General features: G+C 42.7%; 1 protein-coding gene across 2 annotated transcripts in view; it reads left to right on the top strand.

Moving 5' to 3' along the window:
* The window catches only part of LOC148386926 (glypican-1-like), a 51,307-nt gene that overhangs the window by 14,798 nt on the left and 8,655 nt on the right, over window positions 1-27,854 (top strand). Inside the window, exons 1-4 of one of the 2 annotated variants that reach the window (XM_088396334.1) lie at window positions 7,927-7,943; window positions 13,386-13,544; window positions 20,487-20,714; window positions 20,793-20,956. In XM_088396334.1, coding sequence (XP_088252460.1) covers window positions 13,436-13,544; window positions 20,487-20,714; window positions 20,793-20,956 — 501 coding nt within the window. In that variant the 5' untranslated portion in view covers window positions 7,927-7,943; window positions 13,386-13,435. Of the gene's footprint in view, window positions 1-7,926; window positions 7,944-13,385; window positions 13,545-20,486; window positions 20,715-20,792; window positions 20,957-27,854 lie in introns of those variants that run through there. The other variant, XM_088396333.1, reaches the window with a different exon arrangement.

Genomic DNA, 27,854 nt, shown 5'->3' with positions numbered 1-27,854 from the left:
CACACACACACAGTGATTTTGAGGACACACAAATAAGCGAGTGAGCTGGCAAACCATCCCTGCAGTCATTACTGCAGTTGGGAAAGGAAAGCTAACGTGCTGCCTTGAGACACGTGCCATAATAAAACTCCCCAAAATGTCTCCAAAGTAAATGTTTTTTTTTTCTCCCCTCAACTTAGGAAGGCACATTTTATTTTATTTTTTTTCTTGAGCATTTTTCATAGTAGTAGTGAACATAGGCTGTAACTCCTGGCAAGCTCCTTCCTCTACCTCCGCCTCTGTTTCTCACCCAAAGTAGACTTTGATGCTACTCTGACGTGATGTGGTTCTGTGGCAAAAGAACAAGCAGCAAACCACAGGCCTCGTTATGGGCCGGACATTTTTTTTTTGAACTGGTGTCACTGGCTGTTACCGTGGAAACGCTGCACTCTCGTTCAAAGCTAATGTGTTAACATATTTATGCGTGGACTGTAATGTAGGTCAGTTTTTGCTCTTGAGAAGCTCAATTTAATATTAGCTATCTCATGTCACGTCTAATGGAGGAAACCATGGACTGAAAGTACCGTAATTTTTGGACTATAAGTCGCACCGGAGTATAAGTTGCACCAGCCATAAAATGCACAATACAGTGAAAAAAAACATATATAAGTCGCACCGGAGTATAAGTCGCACTTTTGGGGCAAATTTATTTGTCAAAATCCAACACCAAGAACAGACATGAACCAGCAACAACAGGCTAAACGATACGGTATGCTAACGTGAGATACACAAACGAGGAGCTGAGAACGGGCCTGAGTAACATTCAGAGTTATTCAAATAAGTATTACATAAATAACACGTTTATCAAACCATCTGTGTCACTCCAATTCATTAAATCCATCGATCGTCCTTTATGTAAACAATGGCGCGTATGCGCCACATATGCGCCGCTGACGTCGGACTCGTAAGTTGCATTTCTAATTATTCCACAGACCCATATAACGATATATAAAGTATATTTCAAATAACTATCATATAACAACAATGTTATCAAACCATCTGTGTCACTCCTAATCATTAAATCCATCGGTCAAATTCCTCATCCTTTATGTCAACAACGCCGCGTGCGCGCTGCACAGATCTAGTATACAACTATATTGTAGCGTTAACAAAGTACCAGGAAACACGTGGATTTGGTAAACGGCTCTTTATTTAACAAAACAAGAGTTCAACGAGCCAACAACTACTGAACTATAACGATAAAAACATATACAAGTTGCTACACGAAATAAAATATATCAAATAACTATAACATAAATACGTTTTTCAAACCTTGTGTCACTCCAAATCATTAAATCCTTCAAACGTGGGGCCCTTCATCATCTTCGTCATCCCGTGATAGAATCCTTTGTCCTTATGTAAACTACCGCCGCGCTGCTGACGTCACTTGCAGGTCAAATGACAGTAATCCCTTGCTACATCGTGGTTCGTTTATCGCAGTTTCACTACATCATGGATTTTTGAATTTTGAAAATTTGCGAAAAAATTCACATATATAAGTCGCTCCTGAGTATAAGTCGCCCCCCCACCCAAACTATGAAAAAAAACGCGACTTATAGTCCGAAAATTACGGTACTTATCAGTATTCATTGATTTGGTTTCTGCAGCCACTGATGATTAACACAAGCCCTGCAGAGCAGTCAGATAATGAGGAGAAAATGTTGTTTTCCTGGTCCCCATATTACAATTTCAGCATTAATAACTGGCCTTGTACATTTAACTTGTACAAAGTGATGACTCATTTGGGGACATGAGCAAAATGATGACACTTAATTGTGGATGCCATCTTTCATTTAAATGGTATACATCATTTGTGGGCGATAGGGACCAAAGCCTGCTGGGAATAGTGAAAAACAAGGACTCATGAGAACCGCACCAAAAAAATGTTTATTCACTTATTGCCTACATTAATAGTTTACATCAAATTAAATGACAGCAAAATTATTTGAATCCATTACCCTGAAATATTGCTTACAGAATATTTGATTTAGAAAAGCATGTGCATGTGTATTTTTTTGAAAACTATGCACATGCTGTAATAAGACGTACATTTTTTTTTACCAAAAACATGCTTGGTAGGCCAATTGAGCACTCCAAATTGTCCCGAGGTGTGACTGCAAGTGCAAATGGTTGTTTGTCTCTGTGTGCCCTGCGATTGGCTGGCAACCGGTTCAGGGTGTCCCCCGCCTACTGCCCGTTGACGGCTGGGACAGGCTCCAGCACACCCGCGACCCCCTGTGGGGACTAAGCGGTTAAGCAAATGGTTAATTTTAATTCTATACAATGCTATTTTTATTTATTTAAAAATGATTTTTAAGGAGCTGAACATTTTTTTTATATACATACAGTTTTGCATAACATTTATCAAAAGGCTTTAGAGATAAGTTTGGTATTGTAAAACTCTGGATGTTTTGATGCAGCTTTGAGGAGAGAAGTTGACACATCCACAGAACATCTCCAGTCTGGGCGTGTCGAAAGCTTAATGCACACAATGTCTCCAGAAGTTGTCTAAACAGCACACCTGTTACACAGACGCAGTGGGGCGCACGTCTGAGATAAAAGCCAAACCACGCCCTGCGTCTTCTAATGTCAATCTGTGAAAACAAGCACAACTTGCGGTGTTCTTCTCTTTGCCCACCTCACCACAAAGTCGAGCAAGATCTAACGTGCCTGCTCTGCTCTGCTCTGCCTTGGCTTCATGCTTGCTGATGGATCTGAAATTAATTAACAGTGTTCTTTTTGTCTGATGACTGATGCCAGTGAGCACGATTTGGGTGTGGGAAAGGGGGGGGGGGTGTACAACGGTGGGCTTTGTAACGCAGCAAGAGGCTGGCTACATGATGTCAGACGAGCGCTGGCCTTGAGTCACGTATTCAAGTCCAGCAATCTTCCACATAGTTTTTATTACTCCTCCTGCTCACAGCTGGCTGAGAGTTGGGGCTGGGGAGGTGGTGGAGAAGTAGCGCTTAATTATAGCGGTTGAGTGAGATGTATTTTAATAGGACTTTTGCGTCAGACATCGTCACGCTCTTGGCAGTGAAGCGAGGGATCCACTGGCAATTCCTGAGAGCTTTTGCCCAAATAAATGGAGATGATTTATCACACTTATTTTAGCTTGTTGCCAGGCTTCCTTCCTCTTTTTTGGGGAAATGACTTTCCAATTGGACACCAGAGCCAATCACCATATGCCAAGGAGTATTTTTCCTTTGATGTATTCCCAGCTCTCGTGTCTATCTATCTATCCATCTATCCATCTATCTCGCTAGATAGGTAAATGGTGGATCGATGGCTAGATGGCTCGATAGCTCGATAGATAGCTATTTCTGCTGAACAATTGTTCTTTCTACCCCAAAATCCAGCTGGAATGAATGATTTGCATATGCAAGTTTCACAATTCCACCAAACCAAATGGCGGCTTCCTTCAGCGTCTCAACATCCTCTCTGGGATTGTGCCCACCAACAGCCAGCCTCGCCGTCTTCCAGTCTAGCCTTTTTGTCAGAGCCACTGGCCTGCCCGCCTGTCTCCCTGCGGCCTCCCTTTTAGCGTTCCCTTGCTGCTTCTCAGGCCTTAACTCCCCTCAGAGAGGAGAAACCGTCGAAGCTTTCAGCTCGGGCCAGCACTTTCTAATGACTCTTTCCAGTGAGTGAGAAGCTTTGTCCCGCTCCCATTACCACATCCCAGTCATTCATGAAAGCTACTACCCCCCCCCCTTTTCTTTTTTTTTTTTGCTAACCAAGCAAAGGACATTCTGTTTATATTGGGAAGATGAGCTGTGATAAAACTTTCTCCTGTTGAATTTTCAAACTTAGTCGTTCATTTGCTCTTCCAGCATTCAATTAGAAATCACATGGCTGACTACATCTGATAATTACATTTCTTCTCTGCAGCAAGCAGCCGCCAGGATGCGTTTGGAAATCTTAATCCGGTGCAGTGAAACAGAAGCAAAAGTATTCCCACCAATTTGACGACTTCTATTAATAATTCATAAGGAGGGCTTGTTTTTGTCAGAAAACGATAAGATGCCCTCATGCAGGTGGGTGGTTGACAAGAACGAGGAGTCAAATAAGAATGGCAAGACTTCAAACACTTTGATACTGAGGGGAATCTAAAATAGAATTATTTTCATCTGAAAAAGGCAGGCGTGTCGAACAAAATCTAAGGATAAGAGTGGCAGCGAGGAGCAAAGCTTTGCAGGAAACACAAAATCACCTTGCAAATGACGGAAGAAAAAAAAAAACATCTTAAACCTTCAAGTCAAAGTGCACATAAACACAGAGGGGAAACACTGAGCGAAAGAACTCAAAGTTCAGCAGAGCAGAATTTCCTTTTTGTGTATGTGTCAAAGAAGAACCTCTGAAAAGGCCTCTTTCAGATCGCTATTGAAAGAGGGATTAGGTGGAGGCACACTGAGCGAAAAACACCAACATTCCTTGGCACATTTACCTGTCATAAAGAAACTTTGGCATGGGAGCCTTTTGATTGCAAATGCTTTAGGCGTGTGGCTAAAAGGCTTGGTCACCCACAAATGACCAAATCCAAGCTAATATTCATATCATGTGCAAAATGCTCGGCAAGCATTTGCACTGAGAGTCGCAAATGAATGTTCCACTTTGTCACAGTGTTGCGTTCTGGTTTGAATTGTGAGTGTTACTTCTGAACTGGGCTTCATGTAATTGCCGTTTGGCTGTATGCTCATTTCCTTTAGACGTCTTATTGAGGTGCTGCCACCTTCAAATAGAATATATATACAAATAATGATTGGGGGTAAATCCATCAAATGACGAGATGGTGTTTTCCGCCATCATGATGCTACTTTCCTTACATATCACCTCAAATTAATTCTTATGTCATTATTTTGGTGCACCCACTGCAGACATCCTGAAAGGGCAGTACAACTTCCCACAAAGTTCAACTTTTTTCGATATTTTTTTTTTTAGTGAGTAAGGGCACAGCTGGTGCTCGTGGGCTCACTGTTCAATGGCCACACTGTTGTGGCTCGAGGCCGGAGATGACATTTGCTTCATGAGCGATGGTGGTGGCCTGCGTAAGAACAATGACACGAGATGGATCAAAATTGCCATTCTTTTTTTGCCGTCATCCCCATGGTTTTTTGGAACCCCCCCTTGCTGGCCTTTTTACCTCTCTCTCTATGTCGTCAGTGTGTATATTACATTTTGCTGAGTGGCGGTGACAAAGAAAGGTGAGAAAGCGCGAGCTTGTCCTGACCTGACTTGAAAATAGACAGCTTGGCACGCATACGTACGCTTTGGCATAACAGTGCTTGCCTTGTGTCAGGCCTGTTTTCAGATCTGACTTTTGATGTGACTCACTCGTGATGAGAGCAGATTGAGAAGATGCACAAGGCGCATGAAAGGACGGAATACACAACACTCTCACTTTGGAGGCAGCCACTGCCTTGTTCATTTATGATCAAATATTTATCATGTTTTATATACGGCTTTGAAAAATTATGATGCTTCAGGATCAGGGGTGAAGGATGACTGAATTTAGATTGAGAAATATGGCCTCACTATCACCTGATAAGTGAGAGAGTTGTTTTTTTCCCACTCTTTTAAATCCCCTCTGGTCAGAGTTAATCCAATATTTAACATCTCTCTTATTTGATGATGTGGATTCAAGCGCTGATTGAAGTTTTAACTTTGGAAGGGCTTACCGTGCGTGGATGCAGCAAAGAGTCATCAAGCGGAATTCAATGAAAGGACTGGACTGAGGACTTTACTTATGCAGCAGCAGGCGTCTCCATTTCAAAACAAACCTTTGCTTATTTGTGTGAAAAGAATGAGGTTGAGTGGAGACTGGGGTGGTGTACTTGGGTGTTTTGCGCTATTTCATTGAAAGTGCCTTTGAGGAATTTTTTATGACCGAGCTCTCTACAGTTGCAAAAAGTATTAGTTTCCAAAATGTTTTGAGGGGGCGGGCGGGGCTAAAAGGACGATGCGCTTGGGACCCGGCATGAGTGCCGCCCGTCACTAAAATTTTGCATGGCTGCGATCATCTAGTCTAGTGGGATATATTCCAGCCACCGGCTGCTTCAAGCCGATCTATTTTCAAACATGTCGTGTGAGCCATCAAAAAGATGGTGGATGAAGTAGCATCCATTTTTCCATGTCATCGGAGTGCTGTTTGATTGACACAATCAGTGGCGACGCCCACAGTGTTTCCAGAAAGACATTTTGATGTCACCATTTTGAAACCTTACTTTGTATACCAATACTTTGGAATAAATCAAGTAAAAATAAGACTTGTCGAGTGAGATTGCTCGCAAAAGCGTAGCGGGCCTCTGACAGCGCTCTGACCGAACTTGCTCAGTGATTCGGCCAGGTCCTTTCCACCAATGAGAAGAGCTGTCCGCATGCGTTGGCTCCCTGTGTCCCAGTAATCAACCGGTCAAGAAAACACCACAAAGTACTTTGAGGGCAAGAAAAGTTGACACCTGTGTGCTGTGCTGCTGAGCGAGCAGTCAGTCAATCCCAACAAATTGACTAGCAAAGCATTCTCAATCCGCTTTGTCACTTTGGCCCCTTTGGAGCACAGCCACGCAAATATTATTCAATGTTCTGAGCTTAATGTTCACGGAGTGGGAGGAGTGTTTCATTCGATCCGATTTGTGTAAGTCAGCTCGGGTTACGATACGAAGATGTCCAATGTGCCGGTAGAGGTCAGATAAAGTTTGGATTACCGGGAGCCAGGGGAAGATGTCTAAAAATAGATGTGTGCTTGAGTGGAGTTGTTGGGATGTAATCTTGCATTATCAATTCAAGCAAGGAAATGAATCCTCGAGTGCTTCGAGTCCCTCGTCTCCATGAAGGGTTCAATTGTCTGTAAATTGATGTCAAATATGTTCGCATTTAATCTTGGAGTGATTGTTTTGGAATTGAAATTGTATTTTTTTTCTCCTATAATTAAGTGCAGCGTTATGTTAAAACTACGCCTAAGGCTGGCAACATTTGAAATATTTCCATTTCCCTCTTAGTCTTGTTCTCACACTCAGTCTTTGTACCATTCCATGTTTTATACATCCATACATGTAACGTGTGTAACATGACACATGGCCATGTCGAATGCATTTCCTCGTTAACGCTGACACTGTCACACTTGCTCTGAAGTCGGATATCGCAGCATCTGTTTTACATTTGTTGCTATGGGTGATCATAAAAAAGTGCCAGTTGACACATTTGGTGGTTTTGTTTGCCCCCTCCCAACTTCCAATTACCTTATGTTTAAATTGAATTTCATATTGCATATAAAATCAATAAAACAGACTAGCTTTGATTGACTAAAAAGGTAATGCTCATTGGGCTGCTTATTTTTGTTCTTTGCGCCTGCAGAATGTAACAACTATTTTTTAATCCAATTTGAAAGCCATGATTATATACCATCATCACACACTCACTCATTGTAAATGGAAGTGACCTATGATTGAAGTGCAACCATGTCAATCATATCAATGATTTTTTTTGCCTGATGCAAAAAAAAAAAAAAATCAAATCACAGATTTGAGAGGGTAAGATGTTGAAACCAAGCAGGAAATAATGAATCCCCAAATTAAACTGTGAAGTGCACATAAAAAGAAGTGCTGCATCAGTGGGTGGATTCACCCACCATAAATTGAATGTATCCCAATGGGGTATAATAACGTGTCATTGCTTCTATTAACGGTACAAAAGGTCGACTGCTCTGCCGGCGGAGCAGGATCAAATTATGATCAAAGTCTAGCTGTGTAACTCCGGCGCTGGAAGCTATTTCTGTGAGCCCGCGGCTGGTTTACATTACTTGAGCAGTCTGGCAGCCAGCCAGACAGCCAGCCAGCCAGCCAGCCAGCCTGGTCACCGGTGGCGGGGTCGACGGCTAGACGGACGGGGACATGTTGCCGACACGTAAGGTGGGACAGATTTCAATGTTGGTCTAGGCACAATACTGCGACATGGTGGAACAAAATATATTCCGCCAGTGGGTACATTTGGAATTCCCTGTTCAAGTGTGCGTTTGTTTATTGTTCACCAATGAATGGATTAGGCCGCTAATCTGGGACTAGCGTGGGTGCCCGCACGCATGCATATGCACGTTTTTCGATGACTCCCGTTCTAGAGTCGAGCTTTGTTTGTAATGACTGAAAAGAATTCTAATTGTGAGCAAGATTTGTCCAATCATTTGAACCTGTAACAGGAATTACCATTGTAAATAGCATGAAAAGAATTGTGTTATCATCATAAATCAAAAATGTCAGTCGTAAAACAAATCGGTTCAAACGACATGAGCATTTTCAAAACAAAGGCAATTAAAGCACATTAATGACAAAGTGCACAGTCTGGACGGAGGCAGTTGTCAATATCCTGCTTGGACTTTATTTCTACATGTCTGCTCTCATCTCTCAAAGCCTGTGCATTGTCATTGCCTACCAATGTAACTGCTGTTAACAATAAGCACATAGTTTGGAATTGTTCTCCAGTTAGTTGGCCTGGCGCACTTAAGGGCTTCAAATGAAAACTAGCCCTTATTAAATCATCACGCATGCACACACGCACACACACACACACACACACACACACACACACACACACACACACGCACACACACACACACACACACACACACACACACACACACACACACACACACACACACACACACACACACAGTCATTAGTTCGGGTGGCTGATTGGCTTGCTGCTGCCTCCTTGCTGATTGGCCTCACAGTGGGAGGTTGATGAAAGAGGAACAGCAACCCTGTTGATTTCAATATATTTGAATAGATCATTGAATTTGGTGCCGGTTATTCATGTGAGCTTCTGTGTATTCCAATTTGTATGCAGGAAGCGTTTGTATTATGAGCATGTTTGGCCCATCAATCATGCCTGCAATGACGTTTATTCAGGCTTCCAGGATGATTTGGAAGCAATAAAGACGACAGCAAACGACCAAAACAAGCTAATCTCCAATGTATGAGAAGCAGATTTGGACGATGCAGGCTTTTGGCTGTCGCTTCACGTCTGATATTGGAAGCATAAACATCCTTCAAAACAGAACTGTGTCTTGGTGTTTTTCCACTTCATCTTCAAGTTCTTTACTGCACCAGCATTAAGCGCAGACTAACGGCATCTCTCTCATTCAAGAGAACGATCAAAAGAAATCATTAACTGCTGCACTGGCTCCATTGTTTACAAAAGATTGCTTTATACGCTACAAAAGTCTTCAGACAAACAACCAATTCCAATCAAATGTTAGCTAGCTAACAAGAGCAGTCATTTTCAAACTTGCAACAGAGCTCTGTACCTAATGAACAAGTTGCTATAGCTGCCCGGCCGTCAATGGAAGCGGCCAGGAAGCAAGGCGTCTGTCTGTTCATGCCTTCAACGGCAAAAAAATCAGTTTCTGGGAGCAAACGTTCAAGTCTAACTGTGTGCGTCTCGAAAATAGCAGAAGGAAGAATACTATGCTACGGGCAGACGGCACTTTGCACAAGACTCTGAGATGCTGATAGATTTGATATTAGGCTATTGATTCAAATGACATTTTCAGTTGACAGTGGAGTTGGACCGCAATGTATCAGACCGAGAGCTGTTTGCTCTGCTTACATTTGAGGAGTCCAATTTGAAAACACGCATTTGGTTACTCGGAACACTTTCCCCCTGCACTTTGTTTGACGTGCTTTCACCTGAATAGATGGGAACTGATGTCCACAAACACACCGATGTTTATAGAGTCGGCCGTCGTGTTTGTGTCACGAGCCACCTCCGACCGTTATGCTCTATTGCAGCTGACCTTTTCTAGCTGTGAGGCTCGTGAATGCGCCCTTGTGTGTGTGTGTGTGTGTGTGTGTGTGTGTGTGTGTGTGTGTGTGTGCGTGTGTGCGTGCGTGCGTGTGTGCGTGTGTGCGTGCGTGTGCGTGCGTGCGTGTGCGTGTGTGCGCGTGCGCGTGCGCGTGTGTGCCCTTGCATGTGCGTTTACACCTGCAGACTTGCTGGAAAACAATCATGCTGAGTTTTATTTATAGAGACTTGACACTAATACTGCCAGTGTGTGTGTTTGTGAGTATTCTTTGCATGTCCTTTCAAATGACATGCGGAGAGCAGGTTGTACTGGAGGAAAGTGATATAGGACGCACACACACACACACACACACACACACACACACACACACACACACACACACACACACACACGGGGTGCAGGCCTTTCAAGAAGCAGCCCAGGGGGTGACAGATTGCAGCTGACCTCTAAACAGACTGTACCGTAATTTCCGGACTATAAGTCGCCTTTTTTTCATAGTTTGGGTGGGGGGGCGACTTATACTCAAGAGCGACTTATATATGTTTTTTTCACAAATTTTTACTTGATCATTAAGCCATCACTTACTTACAAGTATAGTTGACCACTTGTTATTTTTAGTATACTTGATCACTTCACATGCGTTTATATCTTTATCTTGAACATATTCAAAACATAAAAAATAGAGAAAACATCAAATAAAGCAATTAACACTTTAAAGCACCATATCCAAGTCCACTGTCTGCTGTATGTACACTTGCTCCATTTTGCTCCTCTTATATTTGTTATTATTATTTATCATTATTTGTTTATTTATCATTTATTCAACACTCTTATTTATTCATTGTTTGTGCCTTCTTGGGTTTTTTTGTGTTGTTTGTATGCATATGTGTACCTACTATCTCACCGAGGGATAGTGGGAACGTAATTTCAATCTCTTTGTGTGTCTTGGTATATGAAAAAAAAATCGACAAGAAAGCAGACTTTGACTTTGATAAAACAACCAAATAAACAAAACAAAAAACAACATCTGAAAAAAATTATATTTTCAGACAAAACTGGATGAGGGGGCTCTAAATTTCACCGTTGGCTGTGACTCATCAACTGGGTGGGCTTAAGAAAAATGGCACCAAAAAGAAACTCATATTTTGCAGGTTACAAACTTCAAGTTGTAAAATATGCAGCTGAAAACAGTAATCGAGCAGCAGAAAGAAAGTTTGGAGAACCGTGATGTACCAATGGATTACTATTTCAAGTGACGTCAGTGGCACGGCGCGGCGGTTGTTTACATAAAGGACAAACGTACCCACGTAAGGACTTCCGGCATCATTAGCGGTGATCATTTCTAAGTGACACGGAGGACAAAGAGTTTGAAGGAATTAAGGATTTGGAATGACATAGAAGGTTTGAAAAACTATTATGGCTTTTACGCACGCCCGGTCCTATGCCATGGAGCTCTCGTGTCTGGAAGTCCACGCCGCCACACGCTTGGAAGTTTGTTTTGTTTAATAAGGATCCGTTTACCAAACCCACGTCTATCCTTGTACTTTGTTAACGCTGCATTATAGTTATTTACTAGATCTGTGGAATAAAGACAAGGCATTTTATGGCTGGTGCGACTTATAGTCCGGAAAATACGGTATATTATTTCAACACAAATCTTCCCCGTTCTCATTCCCTTGTTTTCTGCCACTGTTTTCTTCTCTGCTTCATCTGCACTGCTTATTATTCTCTCTGGGCATATTCTTCCTCTTGTCACTCTCCACTGGCGGGTGTGTGACTGAGAGGGTTGAGAAGGTGGTGAGAGGTGCCCAATGTCACCACTTTACTTTTGGTGTTTGAGCAGGGGGAAATTGCCTTTAATTGCATGCATTCAAATTTGGCCCGAACGAGGTGCTTGAAAGGCAGTTAGGGAAACTTGGCAGACACATAATCATTGACATGCACACACACCGGGAGTAGAAAATTCACCTGAGATGGGAAGGGGGGGTAGCTTAGACTACTTATTATCCAAGTTGAGCCAAGTCAGTTAATTAAGGCTGCAAACATGCTTAGTTTTAATTATCTAACTGCTCCATATTGAAGTCAAATGTTTTCTAAGGAGGAGGAGGGATCAATGTCACAGCAAAGTTTGTCAGGTTAATAGCCTTTGTCAGCTACAGTAGTAGCTGGCTAGTACGTAGCTACTTCATTTGTCAGTACATAGTAAGCTAACGGGTTTGCAACCGCCCCAATTAAATTAAATCAGTTTGATATTTACTGGTCAGAAAAAGGACTGCTTACCTGTGTGATAACTAATATTATTCAATGTAATTAAACAGAAACTGTTTATGAGCGTTCGAGATATATGGCTGAATGGTACAATTAGTTTTGAAGAGCAAATGAGGGGTCGAGCAGTGCAAAATTGATTCAAGTTCATCCATAGAATAACACAAGGGAGACAAAGGGGAGAGGAGTAGCAGGCAAGATGAAATGACTTTGAGTTGCTTATCACCGGAGGGAGGCAGGGCCTTTCAGTGCTAAAGGTAGAATGATGAGCTGCTTCTTTCACAATACCTCCATCAGGGTGGAAATGCTCTGACCTGCGCTCTATTCGCTGCACCAAATCCTTTTTTTCACCTGCTTTTTCTCTAATCAAGTCTTATTAGAATGAACATTGCCTTACTTGATTTTGGAGTGTGTTTTTCAAGAGCCACTTTCCTTTGTCGAGGAGAACTTTGTTCTCATTTCAGCCATATAATATGACGCAAGGTTCCTCTCCTCCACCCAGAATATCCATTTGATCCATGTGTCTGTGTGATCATACCCACCAGACACTTGAAGACTTGTCCGAGACAGTTGATTAGGTACTATTAGCTCAGCCGGGGAATTCTGGAAAGAAGTTTGACTTCAACCTCAGACGCTTTTAAGATGTTCTAGTTTCAAATCAGATATCACAAGATATTTCCCGTCAGCTGCCCTGCATCATAATGGAGAGGTGAGAGATGCTGAGCATTATTATTATTATCTTTGTAAAGGCAACCCAATTCCTTGAAAATCTCCCAACACAATCACGTTCGACTGTGCCAGCCAGCGAGAGAGAGAGAGTTTGTGCCTGAGAAATGAAGTCGATCCGAACGTCTCTTCAAATGTAAATGAAGGCCACCCATCAAAAAGCCGTGCTTGACTGAAGTGCAATTTGCGTTTTACACGCTTTTCTGCTGATTTGTGTAGCAGCTTGACTTGAGAGCAAACAAGGAAGCTGTGACAGGGAATCTGTGACAGGGAAGCTGTGACAGGTCGCTATTTGATTGTATGCGTTTACAGTACGTTTGTGTGTGCCAAAAAGCTGTCTGCATTTCGCCAGGTAATCACACGAGTGAGCCCAAGCCTCCTCCAATGCCAGCACGGCTTATCCCAGATAGTCGTGTCTACGCTTCCCCTGCAGATGATTATAAAGCGGCAAAGTAGCTGACAGCAGTGACAGAGCCGGTTTTACGAATGCCTTTCTTCTGGTGTTTTTCCCCCACCCAAATTCTCAAATGTCTCTCCCCCTCCTTGTTTGTCCACCCACCAGGAGAGCACCTGCGCATCTGTCCTCAGGGTTACACTTGCTGCACCAGCGACATGGAGGACAGCCTAGCCGTCCTGAGCCGAGGAGAGATGGAGGGACTGCTCAAAGACGCCGGACGCTCCTTGCAGGTCTCCCTCGGAGGACAGTATAAGGCCTTTGATGGTGAGTTTCTAAACCAGTTTGCAAATGACACGAGAGAGGAACAACGGATGAATTTGCTTTGCAGTCCTTTATGAATGTACTTTGCATGTTTGGACCATCTGCATGGACTCCAGCGAGTATTTCTGCTGTCGTTGGTCAAGAAGGCAGTTGTGTTCACTCACACTATGGCGCAAACGCCCCTTTTTACCTGCGCCCGTCGAGGAAAATACTTGAACTGGATATTTTTTTGACAGTGATACATCTCATAGCCTTCTGACCACTTGAAAGGATATTATATGGGAAAATTATGTTTTTCTTGGTTTAAAAAAATATTGGGTCTCTTGAATGACCTCCTCCCCCCCCCATCAAGTGTGAAATGAATGTCAAAAATCATCTAACTCTTCTGCATTTCTAGTGCATTGTTACATACATAACAATAATATTGGGGCAATTTTACATAATATGCAATCTTTCAAATATTGTGGTGTCTCTCAGGAGATGGAAGTAGCAACTTGTTGTTATTCACAGTTTCCATCATTTCCTAAGTCAGAATTTCTATGAATAATTCTTATTGACACCAGCCATCATTTATTTATTTTTTTGGGGGGATATTGCATGCAATCAGCCCGTATTGTGTGCCTAATGCTACAGAGAAGCCACCCTGGAGCTGGACTAGAATAGCCATAGATCCTTTCAGATGAGGCTTTGCTACTTTGTCTGACCTTTTAGCCATCGCCATGATTGGTGGCCGAATGACGTTTGTTTACTTTCCCTCTACGGGACCGAGTTCCTCATTCCGGCGGTCGGTCCCGCTCCTTTTCACGGCGGGTGTCGTTGCCGACGCCGTGCCAAAGGAATACCGCTGCCAGGCCAAAATACACAAAGCTTTCCAAGACGTCCAAATTCCATCGTTAGCGTGTGTCATCCGGCGTTTGTTAACCTTTGGAATTTGGGTGAAACACCTCATTTAGCAAAAGAGGAGCCAGTAAACAATGCTGACAACACATAAACACCATTCGACGTAACTGGGCTTGATTCTCTAAACATTTGATGCTTTTTACCGCCGGACAAACTATGCAGACTTGCATCTTTTGTTGCTTCATAATGGAGCCATTTGGACAGCCTTGTGTTCATTTGTATTCCATTGAGTTGTACAGCTGGTAAACATTGTCATACTTGAAGTGCACATTCATTGTCTCCTCTTGCTTCTTGGCTGTGTATTATTGGTGTCCCCTTACTTCACCCCATCAGATGGGAACGACAGAGTTGCTGGAGTTTATGGGGACATTGAGGTCTAAACAACATCTGTTGACTCGATGGGTACGAGAGTTGAACAATGGACTGGAACTATCTGGGCCCAAGATGGGCCAAAACAAGATGTGCCAAGGCTGAGGTGTCTGTCGGAATGATACCTGAAGCAAAGTCGAAAAAGAAAGTGTACAGTGACTTTTGAGACCTCTTCCATATTCCGACGATAAGCAGATGTTTGCAGCAAGGAATTCATCTTTTCTTCCTCGCTCATGTAAATCCTCTTTTTTATGAGTATGTTTCAAACTTTCGACCACTTCCCCTTGCGTCCAAGTGGCTGCACCAGTGACAATCTAGCACGCTACCAGTCCTGACACATCTGGCTATGTTTAGCAGGGTGTGGACTATCTAGCGCCATGTGACTAAGTGTAGGGTGTTACTGCTGCAGCCCAGGCACCCTAGACCTTTTTTTGCTCCACTGACGTTGGAAACGCTCCCAAGCAAGCCACCAGACCACAGATTAGAGGACCAGCATGCACACATGGAGGATCTGGCTCTTCTTGCCAGGATATGAACTCTATATGTGAGCGTGCTGATGTGGCTTTATTTCTTTGTCAACTTGTAATTTGACTTCCAGGCAAGGACTGGGCTGAGAGGAGACAGACTTTTTGTTCAAGCGTGTGTTGGGCTTCTAAAATGGTGGAACAATGCAGAAAAGGGGATGGATAAATGGCTTCAAGAGGAGATAAAGGGAATGAGACGGATGAGTAAGCGCTAAACAGATGGAAGCGGAAATTGATGGTACGGAAAAGTGTTGAGACCCCAAAAAAAGCTTGGCTTCCAAATTGAAAGTACAATGTGAAAGGTCATCCAGGACACGTGGAGTGATGGGATCAAAAAATGGTGGATGGCAGCCAGGTGTGCAGGACAGACAGACGGCGCCTCCAAAGCGGCCAGGTGGTGACAAAACCCACCGGAGCCATTACTGGCATCTGCAAGGCTTTGTGTTTGTCTACTCAACATTAAGTACACCTCCACAATCTGAGGAGAGCCAAAACAAGAAAGGTAGCAACAATTCTGCCTCTACAAATCCAATAATGCTCTGGCTTAACTAGGTGTGTTGTTTTATTTATTGTGGTTACAAATGGATTGCAGTGATTTTTCTTCAGCATCCAGCAGGCACACCTAATGTGGCCATTGAATGCGGCATTTTTCATGCCTTTTTAAAAAAAAATAAGAATAATATTTATACATATCAATCAAAATCAAAACATATCACGATAAATGCATAACAATGCTTTCTTTGGGATTAACCGTAACCGAAAGAAGATCAAATGTCAACTCTATCCATCATTTTGATCAATCTTGATGTACTTGCTTGAGCTATTTCACGGTTGTTTTGTCCATCAACATTCAAATTCCCTTTGTAGACAAACTCTTCCACTTTCCCGATGGTCCCCGATTTCTTCCCCCGTATGATGTTTCCAGCCTGGAAGCTATTGCGCAAATGAAACGCTGATCCCAAGATCATACATCAAGGCATTGTTGGCACCACTGGCAGGTGATGAGCAGTCAAAGGACTTTTGCTTCCTGTGTTCTCAACTCATTTCACTTCAAGGCAGGTCTGCAGTCACATTCATTTCTGTGGAGGAGTTTCTCAACTCCGCCTCATAAGCAAAGGCAGCGAGCGCAATGGCTGTCCGACAACTAGAGAGCATCAGAAGCAAGGGCATCGTCATAACTGGGCTGTTTGTCATACTTCGCATCCACTCCATCATTGCTCATTAAGGTTGTGGAGCATTAACATCAAGAAAAGGCTTTCCCACAATTTTGCCAAGAATCAAATAAGCATTACAGTCAAGTTCAAAGAATCAGTGCCTCTCCTAAATGCTTCGACAACTATGAAACGGCTTAATGACCTTTGTGAAAGAAAGATTTATTCCAGCGCTGTTGAGCTACTAACGACTGTTTTCACAAAATCGATCATAGTGTACCATTTGTGAATTATGCTATGTTTGTTGATCCTGTCTGCTGCCTTTATAGTAGTTTTACTCAAGAAAGCATATCCACTTACTGGACAAATAATAGTTATAAAACACGCTGCCTTCAACATTTATTGGGCTGTCATTGAAATATAGGATGAAGGTGATTTGCTCAGCATCTACCAAATTGGTATTTGTTGTGACGTGAGTTGAATTGTATTTGAGGTTTTTTGTACTTACAAGTCAGCACAGAAAAAAAGAAATATACTCAGTTACGGTTGGATGCTTTATTGTGCATTACAAGGGCAATTACACCATCCCTTCGCCTGCGTTCTTCACCCGGTCATTTCCTGATGTTACCAGAAACCTATTATGGCACTTGATTGTCTTCGTTTATGCAAATCACACTTTCCATTAGCCATCACTCTTACAATGATGGAGAGCACAATGAGCGCAGCGGGTGACATGATGGCGACAGAAACAAACCGTGGGGATGAAGAGGAAAAGAAAACCCCGATAGGTGCTCGCTGCTGAACTGGAAGAAGGAGTAAATGAATATAAATGGAGGAAGAGTTGTGTTAAATGGCGCATATACCGACCGACCGACATGAGGAAGGAAGGAACGGGAAGGAACGGGAAGGAAGGAAAAGCCTCTTCATGAATGATGCCTGTAAACATGCAGTATGTGATGCGTCAACTGCTTCAATATAAAGCGTTAATAGAAGCTATAGCCAAGCAGTGAGTGTTGTTATTGATGTCTAATGGTGCCCAAACGGTCCATCATGTGTGCATTCAGTGTGCCCAGGACAGCCATGTTTGCTGATGTCTGTTGTGTTTATTTGACTTTGAGTGCCTTTGCACAGATGGAGAGCGATAAGCAGAAGGAGGCTGCAGAGAATCTTAGATGCTCTTGGGAAAGGCATCTGCACCAACAAAATGGATGCTGAACAATTTCAAACGTTTTGGGAGAATACATCCCAAAATGGAGGACAAAACATCCGAGACTAAACTCATTTTTGGAGGGGGATAGTCGGCCATAGTTTCAGCAAAGTGCCTGGGGTCATCCAAAATAACAGGTCAGTGTCAGGCTGCTGTGGTGTGCAGATGATTGACACCTCAGTCTATGATTGGTTGGTTGTCCTCTGGCGGGCGCAGTTGTTTTCTTGAAAATTGAAATGAACCTGTCAGATGGGATGACTTTGGAATGATCTCAAATTCACACCAATGATGGGTTTTGATCAGATCCCGCATGAAGTGTTTGGTAAATGTAACATTGCGCGACCTTGAGCTGTCGCCATACATTTCCTTTCATGACCAGCAAAGTAAGTAAGGCACTCAGTATTTATCAAATAGAAAAAAAATGAAGGCTGTCAGAGTGATATGAAATTGTTGGTAGCTTGGCCCTTCATTTGTCTCTCACCTCCATTGAATTAATTTCTGCTCTTTCTTTTTCCTCACATTTCTAGTGCGCTGTCAGAGTCAATAAGTGTCCTACTCTAAATTCAGCGCCTTTTACTTTGATGGAGAATTACCTTGTCAGTCCTCCAGTCCGAGCCTAATTACTATCTGCTTTAGCTTTTTATTTCATGTATTTGTCAGGCAATTTTTTTTTTTTTTTTTTTTTACTGCTGCCAAATGTTCCCATTATTTGGCCTAAAATTCAATTTTACAAGTCAGCCGCGGTCATCCCACTCGGTTGTTCCCTAAAGCTTTGTATCATTTCCTGCACATGCAGAGATGGTAACAGCCGAACGACTCGTGGGAAACAAATCTTAACAAGGTTTTTTTTTTTTTTCCCCTTTAAACACTGCTCCAAAAATGTTATTGATGATGCACAGATAAGAGCAGAATACATTCTCTCTTTATTAGGTGCACCTGCACAGTGCCCCCTTAGGATCATAGTGCGTTTTACACAGCAATATGTGTATTACTAAGTCTTCTGTTGTGTTAGTTTCTCAGAAACACAATCATGTTCTCAGCTGTGTCATGTTTAATCATCCCAAAGTATCAATATTTGACCTCTCCTGGGTCATAATACATTTGATATGACATCGACTTGACGTTTATATCCGTCTGTGACAGTGAATGGTTTATATTCTTCCAGGAAAGTTCATCTTGTTATATTGCGGTTTGATCTCTTCGTCTTTGTCTTATTGCAACCTTTTGACTTCAAGCTATTCAGCGGCATGCTTGAGAAAAACGATTCTGAATGGAGATGCAATGAGCTCTCGCCATTGTTGAATCCTTCTGCGGGATAAACACGGGCTCAGTTCAAGCCTCGATTGACTGACAGTTGAAGGAACGTCGATGCTAGCGCTTTCTTACAGCAGCTCTCGTGTCAGTAACTTCACACGAGATCATCTTGACGACTGTGCTGTGCTGCTGGGGCATGTTTATGGCAAAGCTGCCTGTCTCAGTACTCCGTTTTACCTGAAGGAGCCCAATAAAACAGCTCGGCAAGAGACATGGTTGGCATTTCAATACAGACTGATGGATGAAAGTCCCCCTCTCCCTTGACAAGTGTCGCTTTTCAACGAAATTGGGAAAATATAGAGTTGAACGACGTCATCGGATGGTCGCCAGGCATAGTTTGCACTCTGTGTCCTGTGTGAACGCAGCGAGTTTGGAAATACAAAGTTAGACGGGCTCTCCCATTGCTCCTTCCTACCTTCCCTGCCTGCAGAGCAGAGGGATGCTGATCTTTCCATTTTGAAAGTGGATTGGGGAGACAGCAAAAAAAACTGTTGCTACCTTCATTGTCCTGGGCACAAACGGAAGGATGGGAAAGGTCATCCATTGCGCACAAAAACCCATCCAGGCAGACTTTTGACAGGCCTTTGTGTCATTCTAATGACCATCATTATTCACTCGTTCTCAAGGGCAATGCAAAAGTGCCCAACTTGCTAGCGAGCTGCCATTCATTTCTACCAAGAAGACATTTTCATCAAGTTTCCATCCAATGAAATGTCTTCAATTCCCTTATAAGTCATGTGACAATGTGTCAATCTGATGATTAGGACTTGGTGTCTATTCCAATGCTATTTGAGGGAATCGGAAGGCGTAGTACATTTCATATACGTAGAAAGCTCCAAATAACTAGCCGCAATCACTTCAAAGCTAAGACGACACTTTTGAAGTCACTCGCTCATGTTTGAGGAGACAATGTGCATCTCTGCTGCCGCTCGCAAGAATGTTAGTGTGCTCTTTTGGTGGCTTGCTCGTGCCCATATGAGCGACCGGATATGTTCCCTCGAGGAAGTCCCTCATCCATCGGGTAAATTGGCCTTGTGACCTTCTCATCTACTCAGTCCGCTAAAGATCTGAAATGTTTTGAGCTGGAGCCTCGGCTGGCTGTTACCTTGGCTTTCAACAGCTCTGCTTATGTCTACGAAGGAGTGTGAGTCCAGGATGCGAGGCGAGGCGAGGCGAGGCGAGGCGAGGCGAGGCGAGGCGAGGGCCGAGGGCCGAGGGCCGAGGGCCGAGGGGCGAGGGGCAAGGGGCAATTGGCAAGGGGCAAGGGCAAGGGCAAGGCTGCTTCCATAATTCCATGCAGCCAGGTCAGGATGAGCTTAGCATTTGAACATGTTGTGTAACTACTAAGTGCTGTGATATGGGCAGGTTTTTCCCACAACCGGCAAACTTCATGAAAAAAAAAAGAAATGCTGGCCTGCATAAGAACCACATGTCCATCATAATGTTTTGTTCTTAGAATACTTTTCATGCATGTTTGCAGGTTATTTTCTGGAGCTGCTGAACAACTCGGCCCTCACACTACAGGAGACCTTCATATCCACCTGGAGGTCTTTCTACTCCCAGAATGCTCTTGTGTTCAGCGACCTCTACACGGATTTGAGGCACTACTACCGAGGCTCAAACATTAACCTGGAAGATGCTCTCAATGAATTCTGGGCAAGGCTTCTGGAGAGACTCTTCTTCCACGCAAACAAGCAGTATTCCATCGGTAAACACCTTAAAGCGGTGTCGCTAAACTCAAAGAACAATTTCTTTTCCATCGATGGGTTTGTTTTGTTTCCTCCAGGGGACGAGTACTTGGAGTGTGTCTCGAAACAGCTGGAGACACTTCACCCTTTCGGAGAAGTTCCCCGTGACCTCAAGATGAAGGTCACCCGCACGTTTGTGGCCGCCCGCTCCTTTGTTCAAGGTCTGGTCGTCAGTGGCGAGGTGGTCCGTAAAGTGTCCCAGGTGATATTTGCGTTGCTCTTTCTTTTCTTAGTCTTGGGCTGGCCACATTTATGTCATATTTCTTGGACGCCGTGGTGCCTTAACAGAGAAGCGGCACTCATTGTTATTTTTCCACCGTGCATACTGCCTCATTTTTATTGTTGTTGGTGAAAAGGACTCCTATGCTCATAAAGCTTTTTACCGACGTCTGATCTCTACCGCAGCTGATCTTTTCTGTTATTTATGTGTTGCATCGTTCATTTTAATGTCACTATGATGCAATCACTTAAGCGCCTAGTGTGAATATTGACTATATTGGCCACAAAACTATGCAATCTAGATCTATTTAATCCATTTCATTTTTTTATTCCCATTCTACTGGCTTTCCTGTCGCGGATCACCTCGGCTTTGCAATTAGTAAAAGACGAAAAGATCATTTGAGATAAAGACCTTTGTAAATAAGCATTACACTCTTGATTCGTTCCCTATTTTGTATGAAATGGGTGGTCCACACCTTAGTTGCATATTCCAATCCGGGTTGAAGGAAAAACTTTATATAAGTTGACCTACACCTCAGTGGCTGTGGAAATTGGCAAAAACACCATGAATTCTGCTTCTAACTCGCCTTATTAGCATAAACATATCCAAAGTGACACTGAAATGTGCATGCTGACTGCAGGATTATCAAGTAGAGAGAGTTGTTGTGTATAAATGATTCATAGGAAATGTGCGTTTCTCTGCTATAAGGCATCTATCTCAAGGCATTTCAGTGAATTTGGCAGTCCATGCACATTATTGAGTGGCCGGCCTTCTTTTGTGGGCACACCTGTGTAATATTCATGCTGTCCCACTGCTATCTTGTCACAACTGTGAGGTGGATATACTTTTGGATGGATTTGTGAGCTAAAGTTGAGCGCAATGGGCAACTTCAAGAACAACAACAACAACAACAACAACAACAACAATAACAACAACAATAACAACAACAACAACAACAACAACTCTTTTGACCTTTTACAAAATATATCAATGGAGAGCCAACCCACTGTTTTTAGTTGGAGGTGTATCAGCTTTATATGGAGAAATGTGTCTCTCTGTATGTACTGTATACATTTCAAAGGTCAAGTCCACACAGAATGAAAAAGGGATCCTTCTAAATTTCAATTTTTTCTGTAACAGTATCGGCCACTGTGTGTTATTTGACCATTGCAATTGATTTCATATATATCCACATGCGCCCATATTTTTGTGTGCGTGTGTGTGTTTCTATACACTGTTTGGGTGGACATTGATTTGACTTTTTACGACAGGGCTATTATATTACGAGAAGGTCTGGAGCATACATCTCTCTCCCTTACTCCCAGCGGGCCGTGTCGTCGAAAAGGCTAGGAACCCTGCATAAAATAACCTCCGCAAATATGTAGCGTATACATACGTAAATAGATGCGTAAGCCCAACCTTGATATGTGAACATGCCAAAAGAGACGCTTTGCAAAGCCTCCTCAAACTTAAGAATGGCTCATTTGCAAGAAAGATGTGCTCCCATATAGGCTCTGCGTTACTCTTCCAGATCAACGTTGGTGCAAACGAGCGACTCCATGAAGTATGGCCCTGGGCTCGGGGAGTGATCCCCCGCAACACCACTTAATGTCAACTCCCCCGCTAAAAAATGTCTACCGGGTCCAGTTAATATCCCCCAAGAGAAATGCTATTCGCCCTGTATATGAAAGGAGTACGACGGTTAAGATCAGAGCGAGACGGCGAAATCATTTTGGCTCGTAGAATAGGAGGCGAGGTGAAAAATATCTTCCGTCGGTCGGTCGGACGATGGGGGCGAGAGGGCTGTCAAGGGTGCTGCTCCCGTGAGCAATATACACACCATGTAGGAAAACAGATGCTGCAGCAGAGGTGAATAATAAAGCTCTTTACTTGGTGATATATATATATATATATATATATATATATATATATATATATATATATATATATATATATATCGTATTTTCCGGACTATAAGTCGCTCCGGAGTATAAGTCGCACCAGCCATAAAATGCCCCAAAAGTGAAAAAAAAACATATATAAGTCGCTCCGGAGTATAAGTCGCATTTTCGGGGGCAATTTATTCGACAAAATCCCACACCAAAAACAGTCATGAACGAGCAATAACAGGCTAAACGATAGCAACAACAGGCTAAACTATAGGTATGCTAACGTGACAAACACAAACAAAGAGCTGAGAACGGGCCTGATGTGACATATAGAGTGATTAAGGACAACTATTACATGAATAACATGTTTATAAAACCATTGGTGTCACTCCAATTCATTAAATCCATCGATCATTCGATACGATAGCAACAGGCTAAACGATAGGTATGCTAACGTGACAAACACAAATGAGGAGCTGAGAACGGGCCTGACGTAACATATAGAGTGATGTAGGACAACCATTACATAAATAACATGTTTATAAAACCATCGGTGTCACCCCAATTCATTAAATCCATCGATCGTTCTTTGTCAACAATGGCTGCGCGTGGCTGAGGGCGCTTGCACTTCAAAATATTCCACAGGCTCATATAACGATAGATAAACTATATTTCAAATAACTATAATATAAGCAATAATATTATCAAACCCTCCGTGCACTTTAAATCCATTAAATCCATCGATCAAATTCCTCGTCCTTTGTCAACATCGCCGCGCGTGCGCCCTGACGTCAGCCTCGTCTTTATTCCACAGATCTAGTATATAACTATATTGTAGCGTTAACAAAGTACAAGGATAGACGTAGGTTTGGTAAACGGCTCTTTATTCCACAAAACAAACTTCCAAGCGTGTGGCGGCGTGGACTTCCAGAGACGATAGCTCCATGGCAGAGGACCGGGCGTGCGTAATGGTCATGTCCGAGCCCCATGCACCGTTCGCGGACAGCCACTCGACCGAGCGCCGGCCCCAGACTCAGTAGAGTAGGACCGGGCGTGCGTAAAAGCCATAATAGTTTTTCAAACCTTCTATGTCACTCCAAATCCTTAATTCCTTTAAACTCTTTGTCCTCCGTGTCACTTAGAAATGATCACCGCTAATGATGCTGCGCGGTGCCACTGACGTCACTTGAAATAGTAATCCATTGGTACATCACGGTTCTCCAAACTTTCTTTCTGCTGCTCGATTACTGTTTTCAGCTGCATATTTTACAACTTGAAGTTTGTAACTTGCAAAATATGACTTTCTTTTTGGTGCCATTTTTCTTAAGCCCACCCAGTTGATGAGTCACGGCCAACGGTGAAATTTAAAGCGCCCTCATCCAGTTTCGTCTGAAAATATATTTTTTTAAATGTAGTTTTTTGTTTTGTTTATTTGGTTGTTTTATCAAAGACAAAGTCTGCTTTATTGTCGATTTTTTTTTTCATATACCAAGACACACACAGAGATTGAAATTACGTTCCCACTATCCCTCGGTGAGATAGTGCACATATCCATACAAGCAACACAAAAAACCCCAAGAAGGCATAAACAATGAATAAATAAGAGTGTTGAATAAATGATAAATAAACAAATAATAATAAATAATAATAATAAATATAAGAGGAGCAAACAGAGAGTGGACTTGGATATGGTGCTTTAAAGTGTTAAAGTGTTAATTGCTTTATTTGATGTTTTCTCTATTTTTTATGTTTTGAATATGTTCAAGATAAAGATATAAAAGCATGTTAAGTGATCAACTATACTAAAAATAACATGGGAAGTGGTCAACTATACTTTTAAGTGATGTCTTAATGATCAAGTAAAAATTTGTGAAAAAAAAACATATATAAGTCGCTCCTGAGTATAAGTCGCCCCCCCACCCAAACTATGAAAAAAAACGCGACTTATAGTCGGGAAATTACGGTATATATGATAGGCTGAGAATATACGTAAATACAGTGAGGAAAAATATTAGCGCTACTTGCTATGCTACTGTCTGACAACACGAGGCCCATATTGTAGCTGCGGATCAGGTAGATCAGCTTTTAAGAGCGTGTTGTAATAGATTTTTAAAATGTAGTCAAAATATATTGATTAGCATTTCTTTTCTCACATTTTCACAATTGATGATGTTTATTGGAGCTGAGATACAGACAGTGAGTGATGACGTCATGAAACCATCTCAGCTGGGAATTTGTGGAAATAATTGGCCCATTTTCAAGGAAATGACAAATTGTCACGTGGGCACTAATATCCGGACACTGGAAGCACCCGAAATTAGGTCGTGCCCTGTTTCTATACTCTCGGGGACTCAAATAACAGCAATACCCTCCAGTCAATGTTTGTTGGAGGCAACTTGGAAAAACAAAACAAACAAAAAAAACTTGCTTGACTCCAGTCAAAGACACAATATAAAATATGTCTTTGTGTGAAGACTCTGAATAATGTATTGTACACATTCACAAGATTAATGAGTCGGTGATAAAAGCAGCAACAGAAACATCGTAAAAATGCTTCTCACTTGTCTGTCAACCATCCATCCTGCCGAGTGTCTCCTCTTGAACAAATGAGTTTTCCCTCCTTTGCTCACTATCACTGTCTTCACGAGACAGCTGCTTTATTTATAGCTTTTCTGCTTTATTGCAAACTGTGCCGTGCACCTTGTATGGGACTTTGTTACAATTAGGACGGCAATAGTAAGGAAACAAGCTACGGTAGAATCATCTCAAGGTCCAAGCTGACAGGAAAGTCCAAGCTGACAGGTCATGTGACTTAAATGACAGATGTTTAATCTCCCTTGTAAAATATGAATCACGGTGTTGATGGCCGGACATTTTTCTTCTCTTGCGGGAGGGAGGGAGGGAGGGAGGGAAGGAGGGCACCAAGTAGGCCATGAGGAGTGTGGATCAGCTCGTTCCGTCACACCATAGGGAGAGAGAGGCCCTTTGCTAATCACAATCAGGGACCACAATGAGTTTGATGGTGCACTGGGACAATTAAAGTGTTACATATTATGTACGGAATATGTGATGTTGATCAGGTGCAAGCAAAGACACAGGCAAATTGCTCTCTTGATGTTACTAGAGGCTTCAATAAACATAATGGTACGGTTATAATGGGTTTGCTGATTGAAGCAATTATAATGATTTGGTCATTGGACCATGAAGTAAGAAGTAGAAAATAATGCAGTGGATTAATAAGAACAATGTGACTCTGACTTTGCCATGGTGACCCGTATATGATCGTAAATAAAGAAAATAGAGCTTGCTAAATGAATTGGGACCTAGTACAGACCCCTGAGGGACAACATTTTCAATAGACAAGGAAGTTCACCAAAGAGCGTCAACCCCAACTCTTTGAACTCTACGCACATAGTGCAATAGGCGAGTGTTTTAATTTTGCAGGCCAGTGCAGGCTGGCTGGTGGATCCGACAGATGTGCGGGCTGCACCCACCACATACAGCTGACTTCACTTACCCCCCCGACCGCATCAAAGCGACTCCTCTCATTCCTTTCGAATGTTGCGCACTCACTGTCGCATGGTGACATGGCACCATTTTGCGTGCAAGACAGCCCCATGCGTAATCCGCGTGTGAGAGAAGCATTGTTCTGCTTTCCACTGGCCAGAACGGGTCCTCTCATTAAATACACAATGAGCTGAGAATAACCACTTGTGTTTGTGGAGCTCTGTATCCATCTGTCTGCGACCTGGTGAAATTCACCAGCACTCCACTTTCTCGGCGCAAACCCAAATTGGCAAACGCGCCCACCGAGCGAGCATTTGCCGCTTGCACGAGAAAATAGCATTCCACCCTGGCAGATGTGCTGTCTCCAAAAAGAGAGCCCTTTGTGCCATTTGAATGCTTTTGAAGACATTCCAATATCTTCCAATCTCTGAGATGTGAGACTTTGTGGTCAACAGTGTCAAAAGCCTTTGACTGATCTTGGAACAGTGCTGCGCAATCTTCTTTTGAATCAATAATGATGTCATTCAACACTGGCACTGCTGTGTTTTGTCCTGAAAGCGGATTGTAATCCATTTCGAATGTTTTTGTCACCACCACAGGCCTAAACAGGCCTATTTGCATCTCGGCCCATAATTAGCAAGATTTGATCAGATTTAGGTAAAAGAATGCCATTGGGTGATTTGCAAATATATTTCAAAGGATCTTCTTTTAGTTTGACTTCAAAATGGTGTTGTCAGTAGCAACCTCTCCTTCACAGTGCTTTGTGAGAATTACAGTAAACCTCTCTCTAATTAGCACGGCAAAGATTCTTTTTTGTTTTCTCTTTTCCGTATCCGTCATTCCCACCCAAAATTCCCAGCATTAATATGTACGAGTGAGGAAACCAGATTAAGGAACGCCTCCTCTTGAACTACCATCAATATCACCCCAAGCTTTCAAGCCCTTAACTCCACTGCCAAAACTTTTAAAAACATTCTGCATCATCCTGTTTTTTTTTCTTTGCTTTTTATTCAGACATTACACTTCCTTCCTTGCAATCTCCCTTTCTCGGCAAAAAGTATTTGTCTGACTCATCCCTTGCTAATAAGTGGCAGGGCGAGGATGGGAGGAAGGGAGAGTTTGCAGTAAGGATATGACTCATGTCTCATCTGACTTTAGATTAAGCCTGGGAATGTGCTTATTGCTTTTCTGTGTGGCTCATTCCACGCTATCCCCAAATTCATCATGAAGCATGTCGTTATTTTTTTCACCTCATGGGAAGCTTACCGTTGGTATTTTCAAAGTAAAAAAAAAATATGCTCCATCCACAATTTGTTGGAATACCACTCCTCCTTTTTTAAGTTTGCAGATATTCAAAGCCTATCCGAGCTGACTTGGGGCTAATGGTGGACTACACCCTAGATTGGTCGTCAGTCAATCACAGCGACTATTCATCACTGAAAGGAACGGCACCTGTCAGTTGGTCGGACATTTTGCTCTCTATA

This window comes from Syngnathus floridae, chromosome 14, assembly GCF_059516105.1.
Source record: "Syngnathus floridae isolate MCC-2025c chromosome 14, RoL_Sflo_1.0, whole genome shotgun sequence".
Taxonomy (NCBI): Eukaryota; Metazoa; Chordata; class Actinopteri; order Syngnathiformes; family Syngnathidae; genus Syngnathus; species Syngnathus floridae.
This window is presented reverse-complemented; position numbering and strand designations above follow the sequence as displayed.